At 49.0% G+C, this 17,500-nt stretch overlaps 1 protein-coding gene across 1 annotated transcript in view; it reads left to right on the forward strand.

Annotated features, from left to right (window-relative positions):
- The window catches only part of LOC310807464 (transmembrane protein 132C), a gene marked incomplete at both ends in the record, with an annotated part of 123,955 nt that overhangs the window by 70,217 nt on the left and 36,238 nt on the right, over positions 1-17,500 (forward strand). The window contains one exon of the mRNA XM_083673960.1: positions 14,727-14,910. Within this exon, the coding sequence (XP_083530086.1) occupies positions 14,727-14,910 (184 nt within the window). The remainder of the gene's footprint in view (positions 1-14,726; positions 14,911-17,500) is intronic.

The raw sequence follows: 17,500 nt of genomic DNA on the forward strand, positions 1-17,500 counted from the left end.
GTTTTTTTTTACGGCCCAAAATAGTTCAAAGGAGTTGAGCTTTCCGCAGTCCCTTTGTCCGTTTAGCCAATTAGAAACAAGGTTTCGTATTGAGTTGCGAGGTTGTATTGTTCGGTTACTAGGTTGTTCCAAAAGTCAAAATCAGGTTTCATACATATGTTTTTTATCCGTTCTTCTGATAATTTAGTGTGGCTCAGGCCTAAGAAGCAGGAGGTATAGAATTAGAATTAGAATTCTATGGCCAGAAGGTTCTCAGTAAAAGGAATCACACAAGTAACAGGGTTGGTGTCAATTTCACCTGATCTCTCATTGAATTGAATACATCCTCATTGAATTGAATGAAAATATCAGTTAAGAACTGTAAACAAATGATACATTTGTTTACAATCTAGAATTGGAATTTCTGATGCAACTTCTGAATTGTATCAAATCAAAATGAGAATACATTTGTGACCAGGAAGACAATGCTGGAATCCATTTGGATGTATTCATAATCAATTTCCAAAACAAGTAAATAATCATATTTAGCAGTTCTTAATGGGGATTTCCTTATAAACAGCTCGTTAATGACTCATCTGTCTGACTCAGACTCTTAATCAGAGCCTTAATCAGACGGTGAAGTCTCCTCTGGTTCCTTCTCTGGGGGACTTATAATCAGTCAGTAAACAGACTCCTAATGTGATGATATTACAGACTGAAGTTTACAGCAATTAATGAACAGAGGATTTTGATGAGGAGCAAATGAGAGAGAGAGAGAGAGAGAGAGAGAGAGAGAGGGGGAGAGAAAGAGAGAGAGAGAGAGAGAGGGGGGGGAGTGAGAGAGAGAGGGAGATAGAAAGAGAGAGAGAGAGTGAGGGAGAGAAAAGAAGGAGAGAGAGAAAGAGAGAGGGAGGGAGGGAGAGAGAGAGAGAGAGAGAGAGAAGGAGTGGAAAAAAAGAAAAAGAGAGAGAGAGAAATTCTGTCTATTTCTAATATATGGGAAATATGTATGTGACATACCTCACCAGCGTTTGTGCTGTATTGATTACCACAGCATGTTATATTAGGTTAGAATAGATGTTATTGTCCTCCGAACTGGAAATTCACTTCCACACATTCACATTCCTACATTCACATCTAGTATGTTGAGTTACCATGGATTGTTTTTGAGTGTAATGGTTTGTTTGTGTTTGCAGTTCCCCTGTGTCTGTCCCTTGTACTGTACACACACACACACACACACACACACACACACACACACACACACACACACACACAGACACCCCCCCTCCCCCCCACACACACACACACACGGCTGCTTTTTTACCTTAATGGAGAGGGAGGGGGGCACTAAAAGCGTTTGCATGTCGTGTTGTGAGGGGGGAGGGGGGGGGGGGGGTGTATGGGGGTCCGTTTATTGTGGCGTGGGGGGGAGGGGGGAGGCTGGGATGCCCTACATGTGCCCCTCCCCTGCAGCACCCCATATCGTGGAGGGGGGGGGGACCTGGGGGACGCTGAATTATTGAAACGCCAGTGTCTGCTCCCTGCTTACGCAGCGTATGACTGAGCTAAGTTTAGACAGAACCAGAGTGGTTCATACGGGACGCGCGCTCGCTGTTTCCTGTTTGTATATTTTGGTGATGTCTGCTCGGTTGACTTCCTACTGGGAGAACATCGTCACCACCACTCTGCTCTGCTCTGCCTGGCGGGGAAGCCTGCTGGACTCACAGCATGTCGCTTCAGCTGAACATACAATGAAAGAGAGAAGAAGAAAGACAGCGAGAGAGGTAGAGAGAGAAAGAGAGGGGGGAGGGAGAGAAGGAGAAAGAGAGAGAGAGAGAGAGAAAGAGAGAGAGACACAGAGAGAAAGAGAGAGAGAGACACAGAGAGACACAGAGAGAGAGACAGAGAGAGAGAGATCTGAGACCTGTCATCGAACGTTCATTGTCAGCATCAGTCCTGTCTAACCAGCAGCAGCAGCAGTTCTCCACGTAGCCTCTCCTATCGATCCCTAGTGTCACTGCAGGAACGTCCAAATCTTAAAAAGCACCCCCCCACCCCCCAACACACACCTCATCCGTCTCCTAAATAAAGACACATTGAAGTCTCTTCTGGTTTCTGAGGCGTCCTCTCACCTCTCCCTCTACCTGACACTGTGACAGTTATGTTTTTTTAATGTTTTTATGATCTGGTGGTGATCGTCTGTTTCACTGGCTGGCGGGCTGCGTTGTCGTAGTTCAGAATGCGGCCATTTCACACAGGGCTCGGCCGGCGTTCCACATTTTAGACAGCACAACTGTTTATTTTACCTCTGAGAACACGCGCAGATCCCAATAACTACCTGGCAGAGAGACTGAGTGACTGATGCTGACAATGAACGTTTGATGACAGGTCTCTCTCTCTCTCTCTCTCACTCTCTCTGTCTCTGTCTCTCTCTCTCTCTCTCTCTGTCTCTCTCTCTCTCTCACTCTCTCTGTCTCTCTCTCTTTCACTGTCTTTTTTTTCTTTCTCTGAGGGAGGGAGGGAGGGAGGGAGGGAGGGAGCCAGTGTATATGTATGTCTACAGGGGGCAGAGAGGGAGGGAGGAGGGGAACCAGACAGAGGGAGGAAGGAGGGGAACATCAAGGCCCTCTCTCCAGTGTTTGGGCTGTTTGAAAGATGAGTGGGGACACCTCCCAATCTGGGCCTTCTGTTGTTGTTGTTGTTGTTGTCTATCTGTCATTACGGCCCGCTTGTTAACACAATCTTTTGGGCGCGAGGCCCTCATGACACAGGTTTCTATTCTCTTTGTTTCTTTGTTTGTTTGTTTGTTTGTTTGTTAATTTGATTGTTTTGGCGTTGATCTGTGTGTGTGTGTGTGTGTGTGTGTGTGTGTGTGTGTGTGTGCTTGACTTCATTGGCAACCAGGAAGTGTGTTTGCCCGGGACACAGAGGTCAGGGGACTCCGATCAGCAGCCAATAAACGATTCAGATGAGGAGAGGAGAGGACAGAGGAGCAACTGCAGCCAAACCGCACTGTGTGTGTGTGTGTGTGTGTGTGTGTGTGTGTGTGTGTGTGTGTGTGTGTGTGTGTGTGTGTGTGTGTGTGCGTAAGGGACACAGGAGCCAAAGCGCACTGAGTGTGTGCGTGTGCCAGGACTGGGTCTCGGGATGCTGCGGTCACAGCCAATGCAATGGAGGACATCTCCTCCCGAGTCAGGGGCACGCTGCAGAACACACACACACACACACACACACACACACACACACACACACACACACACACACACACACACACACAAACATTAGGAAACTAGGAAAAAGGAGTAGCCTGCACCATAAACCAAACACACACTAGACTAAACTTGACCATCTAGATCATTGAACAGGGATTCAAAAGCAAAACTCCTGCAGTCTTGCTAGAATGAGTCGAGAGGAAGGATACCACTCCAAGCTAAGCTAAACGCTAAGCTAAACGCTAAGCTAAACGCTAAGCTAAACGCTAAGCTAAACGCTAAGCTAAACGCTAAGCTAAACGCTAAGCTAAACGCTAAGCTAAACGCTAAGCTAAGCGAAGGTGGTCTGTCTAGAACAGGGGTGCCCAATACGTCGATTACGATCGACCGGTCGATTGCGAGAGTAGTGCGGGTCGATCGCGTGACATTACATTTATTTTATTTTTTTACGACGGACATTTGTGCTTCAGCACCGTACGAGGCAATTGAGCCAGTGTGAGTGCGCCACTTGATTGACTTACAATGCGGCCAGTCTGAGATCCCTTCTCTTCTACGGGTCGCGTGTCACCATGCATTAGCATGTATATATTTCGCAATATATATTTAGCATTTTTTAATGTAGGTAGATCATTTTGACCTCGTCATTTTGAAAGTAGCTCGCAAGCCGAAAAAGTGTGGGCACCCCTGATCTAGAATGAGGTGAGAGGATGTATACCTCACCAGGCTAAGCTAAACGCTAAGCTAAGCTAAGCGCTAAGCTGAGGTGGTCTTGTCAAGATTATACGCAGGAGGATAAAGTGAAGTCCAGTGGATGTGTGAGTCTGACATGAGGTGTTGAAGTTGAGGCGAGGTGAAGGCTTGACTGAGCAGCGCTGACTGACAGACAGTGGGCACAACGTCTAGGGAGGGAGTCTGTGGGGAGGTCTCGGATAGGTGGTAGTGTATGTGTGTGTGTGTGTGGGTGTGTGGGGGGGGGGGGGGGGGAGTAGATGTCCTAAACTGAACTGACAGGGTCGGTCGGCTTGGGGATGAGGGTGGGTCGGCGTGACGACGCATCGCGGCGCTCAGTCGTGAAGGTCGGCGAGGCCTGTGACAGTGGTGCGTCCCGGGGCCGGCCTCGGTCACGCCTGGCCTGGTCGGCGAGCGATGTGTGTGTGTGTGTGTGTGTTTGACGGCTGTCTGCCGCAGCGTAGGGAGCCTGTTCTTACCGACGCTGTTGCCGTGTCAACCCAGCTACCTGCCGCGGCCGCTCTGAGGGTGACAACTTCCTCGGTGTGATGGAGAGAAAAGAGAGAGAGAAAGCATCCCTTCTTATTCAACCCTCCTTTTTCTCCCTGGCTCTTCAGATCCCCAGGGGATCCCTCCTCCTCTTCCTCCTCCTCCTCTTCTCCTCTCCTCCTCCTCCTCCTCTTCGCCTCCTCCTCCTCCTCCTCCTCATCCTCTTCTCCTCCTCCTCTCCTCCTCCTCTCCTCCTCCGCCTCCTCCTCCTCCTCTCCTAGCATTGAATTCCCTCTAGACTCAAGCATTTCCTGCGGGCGTGCTTGGATAAGTGCTTGGAATGTATGTGTATGTGTGTGTGTGTGTGTGTGAGTCTGCTGTGTCTGTGGTGTGTGTGTGTGCGCCTGTGCCTGTGTGGTTTTGTTTTTGTAGAATATGTTTGTGAGTGTGTGTGTTTAGCGTCCTTTGAAGCTGGGCCTGTGTTGACGGAATGTGTGTCTTTACACCACCCCCGGGGTCACAGCTCCTGCGGAGAGAGAGAGAGAGAGAGAGAGAGAGCTCTCTGTCATCTTTCTTCTCCTCCCCTCCGCTCCGTTCCGGGGGGAAACGTTAGGGTGCCGTCTCCTATGGCCTTTTCCACAACGGCGATGCGATTCATCGTGAACAAATGAAATCGCTCACTTTCTCGCTATCCGAACCCGACGTACAGTACAACAGTACAGTGCTGGATGATACCCAAAGTGAAGAATCTTGGAGAACCCGAATGATTTCAGAGAACGATGAGTCTCTAACGCGTCATTCACATAGCACACCGTGTGATACTCTCAATTTTGTTCCCAGAGTTGTTTCATTTCAGTTGGAGCGTCACCGCCCCCCCCCCCCCCCCCCCCAGACTCCTTCAGATCCGCATTGTTCCTCTGGAAGAAAGAGCTACTGTCGAACCACACATCAGGCTGTGTAGAGCAAGCAGCCTGCGGGTTCCTCTCCACGGACCTCCGCTTTCAACCACTGGTGTTTGAGGGCTTTGTAGCGACCCGGGGGGGGGGGGGGGGGGGGTGGCGGCTGGGCTGATGGGGGTACACTTCGGAGGAAAGGGCTCGTCGGAAATGCAGGGGAGCGGAACGGGGGGAACGGTATAATCAAAACACGTACCGAATTCCGTCGCTGGCATTACAATGAGCACCGTCCTACGATTGTCTAGATCCACCAGCTTCCCCTGGTACACCCCCCCCCACCCCCACCCCCGAATCGACTTCTTCATAAACCACGTCTCACTTTCTTTCAAAGCGTATCGTGAACCATACGATACGATACTTCAAACATTCCCGTCACCGTTGTGTCCCTATTGTGGAGTGGTAATGAAAGTGTTTAATAGTCCCAGGTCCAGAGTGACCCAGTTCCCTAAGTGAGTGTGATGCGGCGGGCCCACCGGGCCCTGAGGCAGGCAGACAATAAGCCCTGAGAGGCGGACGTCTCCGTTGAGTGGCTGGCCTGGAGAGGAACAAAAGCCCTCTGTCAGGAGGAGTGGAGGAGTCATAGAGAGAGAGAATACAGGCCGAGCGAGTGAAAAAGGGATGGAGGGAGGGAGGGAGGGAGGGAGGGAGGGATGACATTGCCCTGTCCTTCTCCCTCCCCGGTCCAGTCCAGCGGCTGCCAGCGTCCCTCTATGGCTTTGAGAACCAGAGTCTATTGTGGCTCTCTCTCAGATAAGGCAGCGTCTCGACCCCCCCCGCCCCCCCCCCCCCCCCCATCGCTGCTCTCTACCGCTGTCATTGTGGCCGTGGTTGTGGGCCGGAGATAGCATAGAGGGGGTGTGTGCATGTGTGTGTGTGTGTGTCCGGTGTGTGTGTGTGTGTGTGTGTGTGTGTGTGTGTGTGTGTGTGTGTGTGTGTGTGTCTGTGTGTCTATGTGTGTGTGTGTGTGCGCGCGTGTGTGTGTGTGTGTGTGTGTGTGTGTGTGTGAAGTTGTCTGTTCCTCTTGAGGTTAGGAGAGGCCTCAGTGCTGTTCTATTTTACTCTTGGCTGAACACTGGTGGTCAGGAACAGGGAATGATCTCCTCCATCCCCCTCTCCCTACTGCTTTCTTTTTTCTCCCAGTCTCCTTCACTTCTTCTCTACTTGCTCTCCCTGTTTGTCAAGATATGATTCAAAGCAGCAGCTCTCCAACATGCTCTTAGTATTCCTCTCACTACCATAAGATGGCAATTAGGCCAAACACACAGACATACACACAGACACACACACACACACACACACACACACACACACAGACACACACAAAATAGCCATTTGAAGTGAGCAAACAGCCAATCATAAGCTCTTCCCGTGGTGTTGGTTCCAGGACTGACCAGTGGGGTTTTTACTACCGAAGCTTTATACGGCTGCCAGGTCTGAACTAGGCTAACTCCTCTAATCACTCACTTACTCCTACACCCTAGAGGGAACCAGGGAGGGAGGGAGGGAGGGAGGGAGGGAGGGAGAGAGGGAGGGAGGGAGAGAGGGAGAGAGGGAGGGTGGGAAGAGAGGGAGGGTGGGAAGAGAGTGGAGAGAGACAGTGGAGGGTAGAGAGAGAGAGAGAGAGAGAGAGAGAGAGAGACCGACCGACCGACAATCAGACGAGCAGAGAGAGAGAGGAGATGTCTGTATTTAGCTCAGCAGGCTAACACAGTCTTGTGGGGTACACTGGAGGAACAATAGACTCAACCTGACACTTTTACAGAGACCTTGATCCAAGCACTGTCTGCCCCCGTCAATGAAATAAAGTCACGCCAAGCAAAGTCACGCCAAGCAAAGACATGTCGACACCACGCCTGCGGGTGGTCTGTTCCGTCAACCATCTCTAACAGCAGCGCCATGAGGTAGAGGAGACAGGAAGAGTGAAATGAAGAGAAAGAGATGAAGAGTGACAGAAATTGACTTCGCGACCAAAGAAAAGAAAGAGAGAATTATAAAGTTAAAAAAAAAACACAGGGCGCCTTTGTTTTATCCTTAGAGGACGAGCCGGACACACTTCCTGGAATCCGAGTCACATCCGAGGAACGGCTACTACCTGAATGAACCTGTCACAAGTGACGCATTGCTTTTTAAGCTCCAGTGACTACCCCGCCCCCCCATCCACATCCCCATTCCCACAGTGCTGTATTTCTCTGTGTGTATGTGTGTGTGTGTGTGTGTGTGTGTGTGTGTGTGTGTGTGTGTGTGTGTGTGTGTGTGTGTCTGTGTGCTGCTTTTTAGGTCCCACTTTGAAATATGACTTTCTCAGGAAAGGTTAAACAACAAGCCGGTGTGATGAATGTCTTTGACGGCTCGTCTGCCTGTTTTATTCCCTCTGACACAAAATAAATACTCTGCTCTCCCTGCAGAGGTACCAAATGGCCAAAATCAATGATGTCTAATTAATTCAGCTACAAAGGAGGTGCACACACACACACTCGCGCGCTTGCACAGCCACAGGAATGATGGCAAGCTTGCACACACAGACGCATGCACGCACGTACGCACACACACACACATGCTCTCTCCCTCTCTCTCTCTCTCCTTGTCTCTCTCTCTCTCCCTCTCTCTCTCTCTCTCTCTCCCTCTCTCTCTCTTTCCCTCTCTCCATCTCTTTCTCTCTCCCTCTCTCTCTCCCTGTCTCTCTCCATCTCTCTCTCTCTCCCTGTCTCTCTCCCTCTCTCTCTCTCTCTGCATGCATTTAGCAGTCATGACAAATGGCTAGTGAGGAGTGGGAGACACGCGTCTGAATCCTAACTGAAGATTAGTCTCCCCTGGCTGATACCAGCCACACACTCCCGCCCGCTCGCCCGCCCGATTGCCCACTCGCTCGCCTGCTCCCCCGCCAGCTCTCTCGCCCACTCCTCCGCTCGACCTGCCAAGTTTAAAGAGAGGTGAGAGGGCTATCGTATTGCACCACAGGCTTTGAGTGTGTGTGTCTCTGTGTGTGTGTGTGTGTGTGTGTGTCTGTGTGTGTCTGTGCTTGTGTGTCTGTGCTTGTGTGTGTGTGTGTGTCTGTTTGTGCGTGTGTGTGTGTGTGTGTGTGTGTGTCTGTGCAGTAGTATATGTTTTCACACAATGCTACTCTAATTGAATGTTTTGCTGGTCGTATTTCAACGGTATCCCCCATACAGGACACCACCCCTAGCCATTTCCTCATTAGCCCTGCCACCTGTCCTTGGCCCTTGCCTCCCGGTATTGACTCTGCAGGGGGAGATGCCTCGACTCTCCATCACCTCCAACATCAGTACGCCCGTCTGGAGCAGGCAGGGTTCGAGGGTCAGCAGAAGCACTCTTCTCCCCGCAGTCACATCCCTCAGCCTAGGGGGAGGCTTGCCGGTTCGTGGCCTATCATGGAGGGTTAGCCGCTGTTAGCTGGGATTAGCCATGTAGCACCTCTCCCCCCCACCGCTACCCCGCAAAGACCAATACTGTAACTGCTGACATGGTGAAATGAATAAGCAGACAGACAGATCGGCTTGGGTTGAGATGAATGAGAAAATGACCTCCTCTCCGACTGCCTGCCCTGCTTTCCATTTAGCTGGACACGAATCAATTGATGCTGTTTTTCTCTCTTTCACCATTTGGTTATACTGAACCAGGCTGGTTCGGTATAAACACCTTCTAACTACCTCCTTATAGGATGGTTCGGTATAAAGACCTTCTAAATGCCTCCTTACAGGCTGGTTCGGTATAAAGACCTTCTCTCTGCCTCCTTGCAGGCTGGTTCGGTATAAAGACCTTCTAACTACCTCCTTACACACTTCTCTCTCACCTTGACTACTGCAACAAACTCTTGGCCGGTCTCTCCACCTCCGCCATCAGGCCTCTGCAGCTCATCCAGAACGCTGCCGCCTGTCTGATGTTCAATCTCCCCAAATTCTCCCATGTCACTCCCCTCCTCCGTGCCCTCCACTGGCTCCCGGTAGCAGCTCGCATCAGATTCAAGACTGGTGCTCGCCTACCGGGTGGCAAAGGGAACAGCCCCTCCCTATATGCCATTTAGCTGACGCTTTTATCCAAAGCGACTTACATTGCAGTGAGTGGATACATTTCAGTATATATGGTCCCAGCAGGAATCAAACCCACAACCTAAGCGCCATGCTCTACCAACTGAGCCACAGAGGACCTTACTTGCAAGCAATGGTCAGCCCCCAAACCCCTTCCTGATCACTACGCTCTTCCACTTCGGCTGGCCCTGCCGCCTCTACATGGATGCAGCAGCCGCGCTACTCGGTCACGGCTTGTCCTGGCACCCCGCTGGTGGAACAAGCTTCCCACTGCTGTCATGACTGCACTACCTATCTTCCGCCGTAGATTGAAAACCCATCTCTTCAGGCTATATCTTAACTGTCCCTCCTAAAGACCTCTTCGTCTCCACTACCCCCCTGTACAAGTTTCTCTCCTGTTAAAAAAAAAAGAAGTAATTATTCCTTCTTCTAGCATTGTGACTGCCAATAGCCCCTGGTCCTACCATAGATTACTTTTCCTTATGATGACTTATGTATAGATGATTCACTTACTTAAACAAATGTATTTGTTGTAAGTCGCTTTCGATGTAAATGTAAATGTTACAAGCTGGTTCGGTATAAAGACCTTCTAACTGCCTCCTTACAGGCTGGTTTGACATAAAGGCCTTCTCTCTGCCTCCTTACAGGCTGGTTCGGTATGAAGACCTTCTCTCCACAGCCTTGCAGGCTGGTTATGAGTATGTATGAGTGCCTCTAGAATAGAGCCTTAGGCGTGTGTGGTGTTTGACACACTGTGTGTCTCTTCTCTGACTTAAATCTCCTGATTCATTGCTCTTGGGGACGGGTCGTCACGTCTCAGTACCTGGTCCAATCAGGGGAGGCTTTGTCCTGCCCTTTAATACTAAATCACTTTCCCTTTAAACCTTTTCTCCTCTTTAAACCTGCCACCGGTTGGCTAATCTTCTTACGGCACATTATGTTCTGCTACCATACCTTCACTGCTTGTCTGTTGATACTCTCTGCTCTCTGCTCTCTCTCTCTCTCTCTCTCTCTCTTTCTCTCTCTCTCTCTCTCTCTCTCTCAGGGCTGTTTTTGCTCTTGCACACATACACACACAGACATAGACACACACACACACACACACACACACACACATACACACACACACACACACACACACTTACACACTAATTTGGTTTCTTTCTCCTGCACGGCCTGTTGAAAATGAATGGTTCCGCTCTAGCAGTGGTTGGAGTCGTGGCTCAGTGAGTTATCAGCCAGCTAATCCCAGCCCACTCAGGGTAATACGACACGGGACTCTGGCTAGAGGAATCATCACATGCGCAAATGCTCACACACACACACACACGCACACAGGCACACACACACACACACACACATGCTCGCGCGCACACACATGCACACACACACACACACTGTTATTTTAATGAAATAATTGTTATTGCGTATGCAGCATTGTTTTTTCATTAGATAGATGGTCTAATGCTAGCTAATCACCTGACATGGATTACAGTGGTAGGATTTCCATTGTGACACACAGCCCATTAGTGACTGTCTGAAGCATGGAATGGAATGAGGAACGTGTGTGTTTGATACCATTCCTCATTCCGTTCCGTGCATCACAATGAGCCCGTCCTCCTATTTCCACCTCCGCCGGCCTCCACTGGATTCGACCTGACTCTCTCGTCTACCAGTTCACATCAACCTTCCCCAGTTGCCTGTGTGTCAGACCTCTCCTCTCATCTCATCCATACTCAGAACACCAGCGTAGGGTAGCTTCTCCAAAGGACTCGACACACTGCCAGTCATTGGCTCAGTGTCCCAGCCAATAGGATCAAGAGTTCACATTAGCTGTGAACATGAGCTTTAGTGATGATGTATTCCTTCCAGATTATGTCTCTTCTCCATATCCAATATACTCCTCTCCTCTCATCTCCTCATCCCCTTGTCTTCTCCTTTCCTCTCATCTCCTCTCCTCTTCTCATCCCCCTGTCCTCTCATCTTATTTTATTATATTGTATCTCTTACAGTATACAGTGGGGGAAATAATTATTTGATCCCCTGCTGATTTTGTTAGTTTGCCCGATTACAAAGAAATGAGCGGTCTATAATTTTTATGGTACTTTTATTTCAACAAATAGAGACAGAATATCAACAAAGAAGTCCAGAAAAAACACATTATATAAAGGAAATAAGTATTTGATCCCCAAGCAAAACATGACTTAGTACTTGGTGGAGAAACCCTTGCTGGCAAGCACAGAAGTCAGACGTTTCTTATAGTTGGTCACCAGGTTTGCACACATCTCAGGAGGGATTTTGGTCCACTCCTCTTTACAGATCCTCTCCAAATCCTGAAGGTTTCAAGGCTTTTGCTTGGCAAGTCGAAGCTTCAGCTCCCTCCACAAATTTTCTATAGGATTAAGGTCTGGAGACTAGCTAGGCCACTCCATGACCTTAGTGTGCTTCTTCTTGAGCCACTCCTTTGTTGCCTTGGCTGTATGTTTTGGGTCATTGTCATGCTGGAAGACCCATCCACGACCCATCCTCAGTGCTCTGGCTGAGGGAAGGAGGTTCTTGTCCAAGATCTTATGGTACATGGCCCCGTCCATTGGCCCCTCAATGCAGTGAAGTCGTCCTGTACCCTTAGCAGAGAAACAACCCCAAAGCATAATGTTTCCACCTCCGTGTTTGACGGTGGGGATGGTGTTCTTGGGATTGTAGCATTCAGCATTTCTCTCCCTCCAAACACAAAGAGTCGAATTTATGCCAAAGAGTTCAATTTTGGTCTCATCTGACCACATCACCTTCTCCCAAGCCTTCTCTGAATCATTTAGGTGTTCATTGGCAAACTTCAGATGGGCCTGTACATGTGCCTTCTTGAGCAGGGGGACCTTGCGGGCACTGCAGGATTTCAATCCGTTACGGTGTAGTGTGTTACCAATTGTTTTCTTGGTGACTGTGGTCCCAGCTGCCTTGAGATCATTACCAAGCTCCTCCCGTGTAGTTCTGGGCTGATCCCTCACCCTTCTCATGATCATCCTTACCCCACGAGGCAAGATCTTGCATGGAGCTCCAGGCCGAGGGCGATTGATGGTTATTTTGTATTTCTTCCATTTTCTAATAATTGCACCAACAGCTGTCTCCTTCTCATCAAGCTTCTTGCTGATGGTCTTGTAGCCCATTCCAGCCTTGTGCAGGTCTACAACTCTTACCCTGATGTCCTTTGAATGTTCTTTGGTCTTGCCCATGGTGGTGGAGAGGTTGGAATGGAAGAGATTGATTCTATTGACAGGTGTCTTTTATACCCATAACAAGCAGAGATTAGGAGTACTTTTCCTAAAGTGACAGGACTAATCTGTGTGCCTCATGGGCATATAACCGGTCTGTATGAGCCAGAATTCTTGTTGGTTTGTAGGGGATCAAATACTTATTTCCTTCGATCAAATGCAAATTAATTTATAACTTTATATAACGTGTTTTTTCGGGAATTCTTTGTTGATATTCTGTCTCTATTTGTTAAACTAAAAGTACCATAACAATTATAGACCGCTCATTTCTTTGTAATCGGGCAAACTAACAAAATCAGCAGGGGATCAAATAATTATTTCCCCCACTGTATATCTCTCAGCCATGTACAGAGTTGTCACTTCCTCCCCCTCCCCTCTCCTTCCCTCTCCTCTCTTCATCCCCCTCTCCTCTCATCCTCTCCCACCTTAGTCTCTGATATCTCTTATCTCTCAGCCTCATAGAGAGCTGTCTCTCCCCTCCCCTCCCCTCCCCTCCCCTCCCCTCCCCTCCCCTCCCCTCCCCTCCCCTCCCCTCTCCTCTCTTCATCCCCCTCTCCTCTCATCCTCTCCTCTCCTCAATCTTCTCCTCTCCTCTCCTCTCCTCTCCTCTCCTCTCCTCTCCTCTCCTCTCCTCTCCTCTCCTCTCCTCTCCTCTCCTCTCATCCCCTCTACTCTCCTCTCCTCTCCTCTCCTCCCCTCTCATCCCCTCCCCTCTCCTCTCATCCCCTCCCCTCTCCTCTCATCCCCTCCCCTCCCCTCTCCTCTCATCCCTTCCCCTCTCATCCCCTCCCCTCTCATCCCCTCCCCTCCCCTCCCCTTCCCTCTCCTCTCATCCTCTCCCCACCCACACCTTATTTTCTCATATCAGAGAGCCGTGTCTTCCTCCTCTCCTTCATGTGTTTGTGGTTAGCTGTGATGTGAGGGAGGGCAGGAGGGCATACATCCATCAGAGCTGTGTCTAGTGAGGTAATAGAAGCCACTCTGAGGCTGGTTACGCACAACCGCTGGGGACGTCCATCCCCCCAGGGGTCAGGGGTCACCGCGGAGACAATTGTCGGGGTCAAGGATTGGGGGCGTGCGGTCGTGGATCATATCTCTCTGTTGCGATTGAAAATGCCTCTGATATCAATTTGAAGCTGTTTTTATCTTTATCTCTCTCTTGCTCTCTCTCTCTCTCTCTCTCTCTCTCTCTCTCTCTCTCGTCAGACAGATGAGTGTCTGGGGTGTCATGTATTTTTACTGTGTTTTTGTCTGTGTGAAGACTTAGAGGAGCACGGCTGGGAGATATCGTCTGCTGCGTTCAGTTTTCTGCATATCTGATCAGACAGACACCATGGGACATTGATGTCGTACTTGTTGTGAACCTCACGTGTGTACATTTCACTGTTAAACTTTAGAGGGATGAATACATGTACAAAACATTACCCTCATATTCAAATTTCATGTGTTATTTCCACATTGATGTTGTACTTATTGTGAACCTCATGTATACATTTCACTTTCATGTGTTATTTCCAGTGTCTGGTTTTTCATATTACATTTCCTCTCACTGCCTCTTTCCTTCCAAAAAAAGTTCTTATTTTAGAAGTGCTGATTGCATTCACTGCTAGTCAATTTGCACCACCCCAGTTGGCACAGGCAAGCTCTCATGATCATAATCATTATTTCTGTGAAAAAGAGTGAATCTATGGAGTCATTACGATTGAGTCACTCCTCCAAGGGCGCTGCCTCAGTGACTCACTGGTAACTCATTCGTCTCGCCAACGTACGTCTGCACCCGGAAAAAAGGGTCCTCTTACATACACAGATACGGGAAAGTGGAGGTGGACAGACCCACAGACAGACATACAGATGGACAGATGGATAGACAGACAGGCAGGCAGGCAGGCAGACAGACAGGCAGGCAGACAGACAGACAGACAGACAGACTGACTGAGAGACAGACAGACAGACAGACAAATTGACAGACAGATAGACACACACACACACACACACGCACCGTCTCCTAACCTCCCCTCCTCTCCTCTCTCTCTGTCACCCCAGGTTGGAGGGCTCCTTCTACGAGGTGATGCAGGTGGAGTTTGAGATGGACAACATCATCAACCTCCAGTCGACCCAGACGGTGCGCTGGCAGATCCAGTACTCCGCCTCAGGGGCCCAGGCCGAGGCACTGTCCATCCTCTACGTCAGCCAGAGGGACATCCAGGGCATCGTAGCCCTGGCAGAGGTGAGCACAGCTGGGTTATAGAGGTGACTTGGAGCAGGGGCAGGGTGGCCCCACCGGTTTGTACCAGGGGTGTCTATGTGCCTGGAGACCGTGGTAGCCCGCTGAACTCAAGCCTGCTTATTGTCCTATACAGTGTATGTACAGTGCCTTCGGAAAGTATTCAGACCCCTTCACTTTTTCCTCATTTTGTTATGTTATAGACTCAATTTAAAATGGATTAAATAAATAAAAATTGCCATCAATCCACACACAATACCCCAGAATGACAAAGCGAAAAACAAGTTTTTTTAAATTTCAGTAAATGTATTAAAATTGAAATACAGAAATACCTCATGTATATAAGTATTCAGACCCTTTGCTATGACGCTCTTAAAATTAGATAAAATGCAAAAATGTCATCAACAAATCACTCAATAAGTTGAATTGAGTCCATCTTAATGCAAGGATAATAATTAATGTAATTTTGGAATTAATATATTTGTTTTTATAGGGTCTCTGATTTGCATAGGAATCAATTACACACTGTGTGGATCAGGTTGTCATTACAGTCAGTATATTTTCACTAATATCCTTGTTAAAGTTTGTGCTTGTGGTACAGGTACATCAACCAGGTCTCTCTTGAAAAAGAGAGTTATCTCAATAAGACGGACCTGGATGAATAAAGGTTAAAGACATTTTAACACGGTTTGACCTGGTTTGATACAGAATAGTCAAATACGCTGAGCACCGTGAGTGGAATACAAGGAGGGAAATCCCAGTTTCTAAATGTCAGAGATGCCAATAACCTACCCCCCCCCCCCCCCCCCTCACCCCCGGTCTACCCTATAGCTGCCAGGGATCAGTCGGTGTGGGGGTCCGAACAAGAGCCAAGAAGTCTCCATGGAAACACATCCCCTGTGGCGCTGTCCACCATTTTAACTTCCCGCGGACGCCGGAGAATTAGGATGTGAGGGATGGAATCTGAAATAAGTTGTAAATACAGTATCAGAACTAGCACTGTTATTATAATTATCATAATGACTATCATCATCTACGCCTTATCAATTACCTAGACTTCATTAAGACTCAGTCATCTGGCAGTGGAATGATACTCTCTTGGTACAGTCCTCTACCGTCCTCTATCAGGCCTCTACCGACAGTACTTACCAGGGGAGGCTGGTGGAGGTAGAATTCGGAGGACGGGCTCATTGTAATGCATGGAATGAAATGGAGGAATGGTATCAAAAACTTCCGTTCCATGCATTACAATGAGCCTGTCCTCCGATTTCTACCTCCACCAGCCTCTCCTGGTACTTACTGTGTCCTGACATTGAGCTGTGTGTGTGTGGCCAGTGTCTCCTAGCACCATTTGCGGTAGCTAAAAGCCGCTAGCCGCTAGCTACTATTAGCACTGGGTGAAAGCCATTCTCTGTGGCTGAAAGCAGGCAGGCGGGTGTGTGGTGTAATCAGTGGAGGCTTCTCCTGATAGGTTTCAGAGTGCTGGAGGACAGCTTGTTTACAGCCACTCGTATCTCAGAGAGGGGTCAAGACAGAGGTCACCAGATGAAAGCCAGCCAATTGCGGCCTAAGGAGAGGGCACACCACATGAAAGGGAGCCAATCAGGGTGTGTGTACAGCTCGATATAGCTCTCTCTCTGTTGCCACTTAGGTCTGGTAATGACCACACACACGCACACAGGCACACGGACACGCACGGACACGCACACACGGACACGCACACACGCACACACACACACGCACACACACACACACACACACACACACACACACACACACACACACACACACACAGACGTAGAAGCCCCTTCTTATTGTGGAACTGCCAAACACAGTGAAAACCTCTTCTGAAAATATGGATTATTAGCAGCAATTTGTCTTGCATGGTGGAGGCTCACATTGTTATAGACAGGGGAAGGTCCTAAAAAGGGACTATTTCTCAGCTCTCAGAGGGCTGGAAGAACATGATAAATTAGATCAGTAATGCGGCTCCTTTAGCTCCAAAGTAGGACCATTACTGCACTGTGGGCTTGTTATGCTGCTTTCTGCCAAAATAGCACTGAAGAGAGTGTCTCTCATTCTCTCGCTCTCTATCTCTCTTTCTCTCTGTCTGTCTCTGTCCCTATCTCTCTCTCTCTCTCTCTCTCTCTCTCTCTCTCGCTCTCTATCTCTCTCTCTCTGTCTGTCTCTCCTTTTTTCCCCTCTACACCTCAGATAGAAACAGTGTAATTTTTTCATCAGGATTTTGCTGTGCAAGGATTCTCTCTCTCTCTCTCTCTCTCTCTCTATCTCTATCTCTATCTCTGTCTCCCCCCTCTCTCTCTCTCTCTCTCTCTATCTCTATCTCTGTCTCCCCCCTCTCTCTCTCTCTCTCTCTCTCCCAGCAGATGAAGCATGTAGTCCAAGGCCCTGGCACGTAATTAATTCTTAATTGGAACACTTGTTTATCTTTGTTGCTTGAAGATGCCAATGAGTTGAGGCAGTACCCAATGGGCTGAACACCACAGAGGGAGGAGCAATGTGTGTGTGTGTGTGTGTGTGTGTGTGTGTGTGTGTGTGTGTGTGTGTGTGTGTGTGTGTGTGTGTGTGTGTG

This window comes from Argentina silus, assembly GCF_951799395.1.
Source record: "Argentina silus genome assembly, chromosome: 7".
Lineage (NCBI taxonomy): Eukaryota > Metazoa > Chordata > Actinopteri > Argentiniformes > Argentinidae > Argentina > Argentina silus.